At 35.7% G+C, this 12,726-nt stretch overlaps 1 protein-coding gene across 3 annotated transcripts in view; it reads right to left on the reverse strand.

The window, feature by feature from the left end:
* The window catches only part of map1aa (microtubule-associated protein 1Aa), a 31,887-nt gene that overhangs the window by 18,134 nt on the left and 1,027 nt on the right, over window positions 1–12,726 (reverse strand). The window contains exon 2 of one of the 3 annotated variants that reach the window (XM_044105678.1): window positions 12,384–12,485. In XM_044105678.1, the coding sequence (XP_043961613.1) occupies window positions 12,384–12,485 (102 nt within the window). The other 2 variants (XM_044105686.1, XM_044105696.1) reach the window with 2 other exon arrangements.

The following is a 12,726-nucleotide window of genomic DNA, read 5'->3' on the forward strand; positions in this document are numbered from 1 at the left end:
TAAAGTTCTGGACTGTAAAACATGGCTGGTTGCAGAAACTCCTCAGCTCTTTAGCTCCTCATCCTGCTCATCTAAACTCGAGCAGGACATTTCCTCGAAGCCAACCTTTCTGAACGGCGTTTTACTGGCTGTTTACAAATATTCTACTGTTCTGACCTGATTCCCATTTGAACCGTTTCCTACGGAGTGCCAAACAGTCAAAACTTAACAGCAATAATTTGAGTTTTGTTGAGCCAATGATAAGAGAAATCTGAGTCTTATTTTCACCATGTTGTGACATTCAGTTCAGTTTGGAGCTAAAGATTTAGTTAACAGCCCAAATGTTCAGTTGCAAACCTAAATTGTTAGCCATCAAGCTAAATAATTAGCTTGCTAATAAAACTAAATATTTAGTTACTAAGCTTAACTAAACATTAGTAAAGTCAAAATAATACTAAAAATGTAACTTGATGACTAAATGTCAATTATTTAGCTCCAAACTATTTATTTAGTTTGAAACTGACTGATGAATGAATAACATGGTCGAAATGTATCTTATTATTGGCTTAAACTCAAATTATTGCTGTTAATTGTTTGTAACTTTAACTAAACCAAAAGCACACTGTTGCATTTACAGACTGAACAAAGTGGGAATTTCCAGTTGTGATTAATTTAAACAGGAAAAAACATTTAATCTAAAAATCACAGCTCTGAGCCAATCACAGGGTTGATTTCAGAAGACCATTTGTGAGGTCAGACACTGATGTTGGACAAGCATCGCCTCTCTAATTCAATTCAAAAGTGTTGTCAAGTTCTTCTGCTCATTGTTCCTGCCTGCATGGTGAACCATCATGTTGGAACAGAAAGGAAGTGTCTGGAGAGAGAAATCCTCCAGAATGTCTGGATCTGCTGAAGTATTTCACTGAGCCAACACTGAGAACGGGCCCACACCATTATCCCTCCACCACCGAGCTTCACAGCTGTTCTGAAATTGTCATCTTGGAATATTTCCTTCCAATCAGCATTATGCATTTTCAGGCATATGGAGACATTTTACGGCACAATCAAGTAACTGTTATCTTCAGTTGTTCTACAAATGCTACATAACTAAAGAATCAAGTAAGAGTAGTTTTACTTCAGCAGCCGTCCAAAAAATGACTAGAGTACAAAAGTATTTGGTAAAAACTTTACTCAAGTACTGAGCAACTGATCAAATTATCAATCATTTATATTTGGAAACCACTTCATCCGATGGGTCAAAATGTAAAGTTAAGTTGAAATTTTGGTTTTTTAAGGACGAAATGAAAATAATTCATATAAGTAACAAAAATAACAAATCAGGTAAAATGAAAGTTTTTCCAAATAAGTTTCTTTCATTAAAAAACTTACAAAACTTTAACAAAAACTGTCTGGATTTTTGTTTAAAACATGTTTTTAATTCAGTGGGTCGAACATCCAGAAATTTTACTGAAGTAAAAATAGAAATACTTCATAATAAAATTACTCAAGTAAATGTAAGAAGTACAGCGTAGTAAAAATACTCCTAAAAGTACTTTTACTCAAGTAACTGGGTAAATGTAACTAAGCACTACCCAACTCTGAATTTAACACCTTGAAATTGGGTCTCTGTCTCTTTAAGAAGCTCCTGCTCTTCCTGACAGCACAATGTTCTTCCATTTGTTTCATTTTATGCTGTTTTATCATTTATTTTTGTGTTTATTCATTTTTGCTTTTTAAATTATTTTAAAATCATTTTTACATAAATCTGGATTTTTTTGCATCTTGAACCAAAACTCTTCATTTAACCAGTTGATTTAACTAATTTATGATTCTAGAAATGTCCTTATATTTGCTGTTTCCGTCCCTCCGAGCTATTTTTAGGCCTTTTTCGTTGCATAACCCAGAATGAATCCTGCACATTTTGCTCATGAGTTAACTAAAATGCTCCACAGCTGTTGCCTTCAGGTCTGTTTTCACCACCTTAAAATAAGAATAAAGAATCGGGTCACCTGAATCTACTGAGAGCAGCATGAGTCAGGGAGGCTGCAGGCCTCTGTGTCGCTCACACATCCAAACAAACTGCAGCATCATCTCAGAATCACGGAAAAATCCCAAAACATGAAGCTGCCCGGGGACGTGTGTGGAAATATGGACGCATTTCACCCGTTTCTCCCATTTTAAGCGCGATTTCAGACACATAAAACACAAATTAACCATAACATGCATGAAATGTACATTTAAACGAGCTGAAAACGCGAATGGGGAGATGTCTCTGAAATCCCGCAACGGTAATCCGAGCTAAACGCACCAGATGAACGCAGAAACGCTTCAGTTTCAGCTGAAGAAAACCTTCTGCTTTTTTTTATTTTTTTTATTTTTAACTCCAGATTTCAGTTTTTACTCACGTTGCACGAAGCGGAACCAGAACCTCGGATAATTTTATTGATTCAGGCAGATTCCTTCAGATAAAATAATAATAAAAATCAATAAAAACAAGCTGAGTCTAATCCTCTTTCAACGCAGCCCAGGCGCGGCGAATTCCGTCTGACGGACGGACGGTTGAACGGATGGTTTAATGGTTGGATGGATGAATGGTTGGATGGATGGTTGGATGGATGGTTGGATGCCTCTTACCGTCCTTCAGCGCCGCAGGTGCAGCAGGGAGGGGTCCTGATGCTGCTGAGGATGAAGATGAGGATGAAGGCTGAACGGTCTGGATCGGTTCAACCTCCCACACTGAGCTGCTGCCTCATGCTGCCTCCAGGAGCCGCTCGGAATTTGTACTTCTTATTGCTTAACAAAGTGGCAATGAGGCGTTCAAATGCTAAATCGGATTAGTTGTGTCTAAATATTAACGCTAAATTAAGCAGATTTTTAAAATGATCATTAAAGCGAGAGATTTGGGTCAAAAGTATTAATGCATATTTGTATAAACGACAGAAATGGGGAGAGTAGCCAAAAATCAAACTAAAGTAAGAGTAAGAGTGAGATAACAGATCAAAACATTATTTAAATTTTTTAAATTACACCATCAGAATCTAAATTTATGTGGAAATTTTAAGAACCAAAATGAAAAATAGTTAATAGAAATTATTTATTTTTTTTTTTTTTGTAAATCAATTTCTTTCTATATAAACTTTATATTGTAATTTTAACAAAAAACTGCAGGTGTGTTTGCTGAATATTTGTTTTATTATTTTATTATTAAAAAAGCTCATTCTTCATTAAATTGAATCAATTTTTAAAATTTCCCTTTGGGATCTATAAAATGTTTTTGAATTGAATTAATTGAAATTACTCACAGTGGATTGAGATACTTAATAATAAAATTACTCAAGTAAACGTAAAATACTCCTCAATGTTTCTCTGAAAAACCCAAACAGCAGATATTTCATGATAAACACTCAAATGAATCAGTAAATGAACCTTTAGCTGAAATGGTCCAGAAGTTTTGCTTTTGCAGCTTTTCTGACTCATTTTGTGCTAAAATTATCTTCAGAACAGGCGGGAAAATTCCCTGTGTACGAAACTATAAAAAGGTTGATGATTCACTCCAGAGGGTCTGAAAATGTTTCTTTTTTCTCTTCTGGCTTCACGAAAAAAAAGCTTTCAAAAGACTAAATCTTTTGTCTTTTAATGAGTTAATGTGCAGCTCACCAATAAATAATCAATAAATAATAAATCATAATCATAAATATTAAGGAAAAAGTAAATTTCAAAAACATAAATCGACATTAAAAATAAGTATGATTATAATTGAGTTATTTTTTTTATTTATTTAGAAAAAAATATCAATTTCATAAATACTTTGTTGATTCCAAAGGGAAATTAAATGTTGTTGTAATTCATATTGACTGAAACTTTTCATAGTTTTTGTAAATGGTGAAACTGCTGACATGCGAGATCTCCTGCAGCAGTCTGTATTACAGCGATTATGAAGAAGCCTCTGACTGAAGACAGTGTATTTTTAATTTAACTCTTTGGTTTCTGCTGTAAGTTACGTTTTTGGAGTTTTAAATGAAAAGAAAAATTGCTTATATCAATTAAATTTTTTTTTAATTCTCAAACTGATAGTTTACAGTTGAAAGTGTAGTTTGTGTAGCGGATTATTTCACTTATAACAAAACATTTTTCCTTGTTACAAGTGACATAATCTGCCAGTAGAAATCAAACTTTTCATCAGTATTAAGTGACTACTGACTTAAAACAAACTCCTATATTTGTTGAAAAGTTACTATAAGTTTTGTCTTATTTAAAGGTTCTATGACGTCTTCAGAAGAAATAAGGCAAAAATGCTTAAAATATTGTTTTTTGCAGAGCAGAAACAGCGCGCTCAGAATCTGGTGACGGTTTGTTGCAAATGCAGCCATGTCCAAATCAAACGCTTTGTTTTTTTCTGTTTTTCAGAGGATTTGGTATTTATTTGATTTGCTGTTTCTAGTTGATGTTGTGTTGTTCTGGACTTCATAAATATTTGGGAAGATTAATTTTCAGCTGAAGCCTGTAATGAAGTTTTGTGTTGACGTGAAAACTGCTTCTGTTTCTTCCCAGCAAACATCAGCCTGTGACATTTATTTAAAAAATAAACATCACACGTGGTTTAGTTTGATGAAAGCTCACACCTTTTAGACTTAAAAATAGATAATATTTAAATTAAACAAATCTATCTAAATCCTATGTGTTTAGTTGTGTATTAAAGGTAAATGAGGCTGAAAATAAAAAGGAGTGACTTAGAAAAACCTTTTTGAATTAATGCCGAGTCGTCAGTAAACCCAGATGAACTAAAACCCAAACAGACTCAGAAAAGTCTGTTTGTCTAAATGTTTTATGGACTCTTTGCTCTCTTGTCTCTTTGTTCCTGAAATAACACGGAGAATAATTCTCTTTGATGCAGAAAATGTTTATTTCAGGAAAATAACCTTCATCCTCTGAGTCTATAATTAAACCTTTTCTAATAAAGGAATAAACTTCAGTGGGAGGAGGGTCTTTACACAAAAACATAATCCTGCAGATTTGCCTAAATTAAAAAAAAATCTGAACTTTGTCCTGTTAACTTGTTTTTAAATGCTGATTTAACTCGTCACAATAGAACTGGAGAATAATCTCAATCTGACGGTTTTAGGGCTGTTAATAAGTCATCTACTGCAGCAGTAAACACAGAACTAATGGAGTCTGGTTTCATTAGTGTCTGCAGATTAGTTCAAGCTTTCACTCAGGACCTCCAGTGACTGAAAAACACCCAATGGAGCGACTCAGTGCGGCCCTGTGCATCCAAAAGAATTCATATTTTAGCATAAATAATGTCAACCTGAAACTCTAAAATCCTTTTTTATATGATTAATAATTAATAGGTGTAGCACTTTAACATTAGCTTTCTCTAAATACTATGGTGATACATCATGTTAGCATTAGCTTCCACTAAATACCACAGTTTCTTTTCATTAGAGTCCACTGACTACAATGTTGGAATAGAACGTTAGCGTTAGCCTGCACCAAATGATACGCTGGTGTGGTGCTTTATCGTTAACTAAGTATCACGCCGTTTTAATGTTTCTGGACTAGTGTTTAGTTAGTTCTTTAGAGTTAGCGCCGCTCACTGTGCTCGTTAGCGGTGCTAACTCTAAATGACGAACTGTGTTACGTAGCAAACAACATGTTCTTTATAAATAAACAATCAGAAAGCCTGAAAAACTGCAAGTTAAAATCTGATTTAACCCTCTAATTGTCCCAGAATATGAAGCCCAGGAGATAAATCAAAACTCTTTCATGATTTCAGCAAAGTCTTCTTCAGGCCTCTGTCATTACAACATGGTGCTCTCTACTGACCTCCTGTTTTCTTAATGTCTGTGCAATAAGACAGTTAATGAAACTGAGCTCCTTCACAGCTGCTGTAGCAGCATCGTCTCCGTTGCCTGTTGGTTTCCTCTAAAGGTCAGCAGCTCTTACGGCCGGCCCGCCACGCCTTTTTTCTCCCCTCAACCTCTCAGCAATGCCAGGCGTCCTCATCTTCTCTCCCCTCCCTCCTTCGCCGCTTTACATCATCCCTTTAAATCCCTCTTGCACGCGGCAGCTGGACATAGTATTTTTTTCCTCCAGTAGTAGCAGATTAATGCATTTTTTGGGAAGCGTTCCCGGTCTGCCTTGTCTCTGAATGACGCAACCCATCTGAAGGTCAAGAGTTTTCTCCTATTTTACATGGAAATTCTGTTAAACATTCATAGATTTTGTTTGTTTTTGCTTTCTTAACCACTCTGTAGTAAATACAAAATCCAGCTTTCTAATCTATGAAGGGGGGAAAAGCTTTCAAAACCAACATGGCTCCATTAAATAACAAAAAACAATTTTTTGTGGTGAAGTGTCTCCAGTCACACTGATGCCTATTTACCACCAGACTGATATAATGAAGAAATAAGTAAGTAAAACACATCTGACAACTTGAAGTCGCCTATAAGATGTCAAAAAAACAACACATCTACTCCCGATTTAAAGAAACAAAGTCCCTGACATTGAGTGTTGACCACCGCTAGCTAAAAAGCTAGTTGCACTAACCCTAAAGCACTAACCATAAACTTTATTTCTGCTAATGCTAAAGCTTTACATCAACATAGCAATTTGCAGAAGCTAACTTCAACCATGTTGACACCCACCATATATCAATGACATGTTACATCATAGCATATCGCCCTCATCAAGGCTAAATTAGTCATTACACACCAACCTGTTAGTTCAGTGTTGCTAAATCTGTTGCTAATTTTGCCTAATTGGCCAGGGCAGGTCAGAAGCAATGCATTATGGGAACCAAATAAAACAAACCAGGTGAATTTTTTGCATGTATTTGTTTAATTAACACCTGGCTGTTTCTTCATGTAAGTGAAAATTTTCAAACTTCACTCAACTGAAAGGAGTAAATGAGCAGTTCAAAATTAATTCAAGGGAATTGATTTTAAAAGTTAGCAAAACCGCTAACGCACTAAACAAAAAACTAGCTCAGCTTTTAGCATAACAGTCGTTTCATTCAAATTAAAAAAGCTCTGGTTCATTTAAAGTGGATAAAATATGTGAATACAGCCTTATGGTCTTTGAATCAACATATTCTCATGGAAGAGCAAAGGAAACAGAGTGAGATATTTGTTGTTGCCTGCATGGAGCATATTTCTTACCACTTATGCCTGCAGCCTCTCTTCTTTCTGGCATAGTTCGCATTACAATCATTAGACACTCAGAAGTCATGCATTAGTGTTAGTCTGTCTGGTGCGGATGGAAGAACCTGAAACAGGAGGGGCAACATCTTCAGGAACAACCCCGGCTGCATGAGAAAATGGGGCAGATCGATAAACACCGCTGAATTTTAAACCGGGACACCCAGGCAGCGCCTACAATCAATAACGTGTCTGAGTTTTTACCGCTATCTAAAATACATTTAATTTATATTGAATTACAGTGTTATTCAAGATGCATGTAAGTAGAATTATGACTAGTCAGAACGAAAAGCAAGATATTGCAAATTTATTTCATGACTAGCTATAATTCAATAGTACATATCTGAAATAATATTTCAGATAATCAGTAATTCATTGTAGATGTCTTGAACTGAAGCTCACATACAGCCGAATGGTAAAGCTGACGCCATTTGATCTAGTCGAAATATAAATAGAGATATCTTAATTTACTAATCCGTAGTCATAAACAGATTTCAAATATCTGGACTGTAAGTGTGGTGAAACGGATCTGCCATAGACACTGCGTTTCCATTGACCGGAAGTCATCATACACGTCTGTCCTAGCTAGCTACATTAGCTAAGATAATCTTGCTACTTCGACAGTCGGTACCATAGACATGATGTTAAGTACTACAGTAAATATCGCTGATATTAGTAATACACAGAGGTGGGTAGAGTACTCAGATATTGGTGATGTACTTTTATTTTTTTATAAGTTAGGTAAGAACGAGGCGAGAGCTACTTCTAAGCTAGTGGTTTGTTTCTTGTTGTCATAGCAACTCCTTGGCAACTGCCTGCCTAGATGGCTGTCGGTTACAAAATTGTGACGTCACATGAGAACTATGTATTAGAATTATGAAAATACATTGGCTTTATGGAAATACGCCATTTTCGATGAGATTCACGTTTTTTTTTTTTTTTTTTTTTTTTTTTTTTAATTAGGATTTTTCTTACGGCCATTTTGAAATAGATGTATTTTGAGAAGCATGTCATGCCATCAACAACCTGGTGTTCCTGCAGGCAGAAGAAAACGACAAGAAGTGTCAGGATGATGGTGCAGCTCGTTTTTAATCATTTATTGTTCCAGATTTTTTAAAAATTAAATCTTCAAAAACCAAAAATTCTATTTATTCATAAAATTGTTATTACCTTGGCCTGTCTTAACTCCTAATCAAATCACAAATCCTGTTTTCATTATGTTTTGATGAGCTATGTGAAAATTGTGATTAAATCCTCAGAAAGCTGACAGCAACACAAGCTGCATGTGTGAGGTTATCATCCGAAGGTTTCTGCTTTTCTCAGCACATTGCGATTATTTACTCTGCATCTGAGTGGCTCCTCAGGCAGAAATCGATAGAGGAAGACTACAGCAGGCCAAAGATGTGCAGCGTGGGAGAGAAAGTCATAAAAAGCTCTTCTGTTGGCTCAGTAACACAAAATTAAATCTCCCCACTGAGAGAAAATGACATAAAGACCAGGCAAAAATGACATTACATGAGTTGTAACTGTTATGCTGTGTCTGCAGTATTACATTACTGTCACTTCTCTATTACTTTAGATAGTCTTCTGTGCCCTTTTCCCCTTTAAGGGAATGTTGAAGCTCTTAAAGTGGGATTCCGGGAAAAGACTGAATAGTTTTAGTGAATTCAGTTTAGAAAATTAGGTGGTCAGACCAAATAAATCAACACACAACACAAATCACCTAAAAAAAAAAATCACTTTTATCATTTAGTTATTTTGTAGCTGAAGTAATCAACATTTCAACCATTTTGTTCAAATGTTGATTTCAAAGTTTTAGAAAAAAAAGGACAAAATGTAAACTAATTTACTTCAGACCCAAAAAATATTATTAAATAATATGACATGAAACTACAGAGATGTGATTTTTTAGTTTTAATGATTTTACAAGATATGACCATTGGTGATCAACATCAGTCCATCGTCTTCTTTCTGTATTCATTAAATAATAAACGTCCCTAAACAAACTGCGGAGCAATGAGCAGTTGGCAGTGTTTAAAACTTAAACTAAGCTAAAGTTAAAAACAAACAAAACATGACAAAGTTACTGTATGTAATTAAAATATGTGTTAAGATAAAATAAGAAATGTAAAGAAAACACACCACGGTTACTGACGGCAACAGAAAAGGGGGGAGGAGCTGTCAGTTGCAGGTTGCTATGGTAACCACCAAGAGCAGCATAACAGAACCGGTAAGTTCTGTCAAGAGGAAACAAGTTTTTCTCTAAACAAAATGAATTTGAAGATTAAATAAACAAATTTTGACAAACTTCAACATTTTTTAACTGTTTTAATTGTTTTTCAATATTAATATTATCAAAATAAAACCCAGCTGATACATATGTACATTAATCCCTCAGATATGTGGTTTCAGATGATATTTGTATGCCAGATCTTCGTAGCGTTAATGGCCCCTGTTTCCCCGGAGGGTCTCTGATTCCACCCGGTTATGTTTCACCAGTTATCAATCGGCAAAGCCGCTCCACTGGGCCTCTGTTAATCTCGCTGTGTGGGTGACAGGTTCATTCATCCTCCTCTTCCTCCTCTCTTGGGGAGAAAGGAGATCTTTTATGTAGCCTGTCTGTGTGCCTCATCGTTCACCAAGGAAACAGTGATGTCACCAGCTGAGAACCATTTACAGACCTCGATTGATGAGGTCTGTAATTGGTGGTGTGTAGTTGAAGTCCGAGGTCTGGCCACACCCCGTTAGCATGCTCAAAAACTCACCACTTGTTTAAATTTTACTGCTCTATCCCTTAAGATCGTTCGGACCAGATTTGAAGCCGATTGATCCAAACCTCAAGGATGAGTTGGATCAAATGCGGAGGCTACATATGGCCAAAACAGGGTCAGCAAATCAAATTCAATCCAAGATGGCTGACTTCCTGTTTGTTGTGCAGCAGTGGTTCCCAAATTTCTCAGCCTGTGACCCCAAAATAACACTGCCAGAGGCTAGCAACCACCTAAAAATATATGTATAATGTTTCCTTCTACTTATTTAAAAATAAATATGAATAATCTTAAGATTAACAAAGATCCGTATTAGTATACAGTTTTTAAAGAGACATTTAATGATATTTTAATGTAGCTATGTCTTTAATATTGTCTCTTTTGGCCCTATACACTTCAGGAGTCGCATCACTATGATTCTGAAAATCATTCAGAACCGCCCAGTTAGTGTTTTGCGGCCTCCCCGGGGCTCCCGACCCCTACTTTGGGAACCCCTACAGCAGAGTATAATAAAGGAGAGCTTTTGATAGCAATTGGCAATTGAACCAGTTCAGGTAGCAATATATGACCATAGTGGAAAACATATGACGTGGCATAAAGTTCATCCAAGTCATAAAAATGGGAAACTGTTTGATTGAAAAGTCTTAAAAATTGTGGCCATCTTGAAAAATGATTTATTTTTAGCATATAAGCTCCATTTTCATGGAAAGTGGTGTGCTGACTAAATTGATAGTGATTTCAGCTGATATAACAAGTCAGAAAAAAATGCAATAAGAATATTGTAAACTAAATAATCTCTTAACTTATAATATGCAATAGTTTGATAATATCTCTGCATATTTTAGACGTGTTGCTGCTGTTAAATCCTCTACACATTCTGCTAGTAAATTTAAATCAACTGCTGACAGAAATCTTTTATTTTCCTGTCTGATCAATTTTACAATATTTTGTTTTACTGTCAGGTCTCTTCATTTGTAAGTATCTAAATTTATAAACTTCTTGATTTTGATTATACTTTCCATCTGACAATTAATTCATCACAACTTTTGTGTGTAAATTCACACATTGTTCATAATTCTGCAACATTCGTCCCACACTCCCCTCATTTGATCATCTGCATGTTTTTTCTGATTGAGTTATATTTAGAGGTGTCATGATTTTACACATAATTACAGAAACACTCCACATAAAAAAGGGCCCAGTAAAAATGAGTGAAAAGCCTTAGAACATTATTTCAACCTGAATATATTTTAATATGAATGTGCCTTAGAATAAAAACATATGCTTGTGAATGCAAAATAAAGCTTTTTAAAAAAAGAAAACATCTTATTTAAACTGGTCATAAACAAAAAGATTGAATTAATAAAAAATAAACATAAATATAAATATATGGCACATTAATAAATAATGAAAAAAACACTTCTGCATTTCATGAAATTGTATATTTCCAGGTGACTACGATTTAAAGCAAATTCATTTTTTTCATGTAAATTTATTTATATTCTTTACATTAATTGATAAGTGGATTTTCATGTTGCTCAGTTCCTGTCTGCAGTTTCTTTTCATTTTCTCAGATCTTCAGGTGAAAACAGATGAAAATAGTTTTAATGTTTAAAAAGAAACAATGTAGTCAGTCAGAAATTAGCATAAATAATCAGCTGATTTAACTTAGAAAACTTGCATGAAAAATCAAAGATAAGCCTCTGTTGTTGTGTTAAGTTAAGTGGATGTGATCAGTTAGTGGTGGAGCTGGTTTCCTCTCTCTCTGCTCTTTGTGTCTGGGTTTGTCGGCCATGTTGGCGGCGCTGCCCCCACCAGCCGCTGCGTTAGTATTCATGGCACGGCGTTGGGAGCCGGAGTGTGACGGGCAGAAACAGAGGCCGCTTTCCAAAAGGTAAATACAAACGAGCTGGGGGGATTTAAACCCCCTCTGAACCACATCTGAGGGCTGACCTTTCAGATTAAAAGCACTTCCTGATCGCTTCTCCACGTTGACCTTTCAGAAATGTTCCTCTGCCAAACACTCAGAAACACTCCCTGAGTTATTTTAAATCAGCGTCAATAAGAGCAACTCACAGAAGGAAAAATTATAAAATAGAATCCGTAAAATCTTACCAAAACTATTATCTATATGCAGGGCCGGTCCAAGGCATATACGAGTTAAGCGGCTGATTAATTAATTTTTACAAAGCAGCAGAAATGTGTTTTAGACAAAACTCCACTCGTATTCTGTCCATCCAGACTGATCACAACCCACACACACACACACACACACACGCACACCCACACCCACACACACACACACACACACGCACACCCACACCCACACACACACACACACACACAAACACACGCACACATACACATGGCTTTACACACCAGGAAGTCCTGCTGCCACTCAAAGCTTCTGCAAAATGATTGATGAACTGAGTCTGACCTTTGACCTGAGGAGAAAACTGAGCGGTGTGTCTGTCCCTGAACAGCTGTAGCTCCTTATTCAGGTCGCAGACAGACAGGTCGACATTCCAGGAAAGCAGACCTGATACAGAGGAAAAAACAAACAGAAATAAATAGAAGTGGTCATATTCACATTTCAGGTTTGAGGCATAAATCTGTACATTTTTGAGTTACAGTATTTTGTTTTTATTTCAAAAAATAATAAGCTAAAATGTACATCTCCAATATGTATTTTTTAAAATACTGAAATCTGGAAATAGTCTGTGGTTCATATAGCTTTTCTGACTTGAAATGCAAAATCATTTTTGTTGTAAATTATTTGG

Source organism: Gambusia affinis, linkage group LG02, assembly GCF_019740435.1.
Source record: "Gambusia affinis linkage group LG02, SWU_Gaff_1.0, whole genome shotgun sequence".
NCBI lineage: Eukaryota > Metazoa > Chordata > Actinopteri > Cyprinodontiformes > Poeciliidae > Gambusia > Gambusia affinis.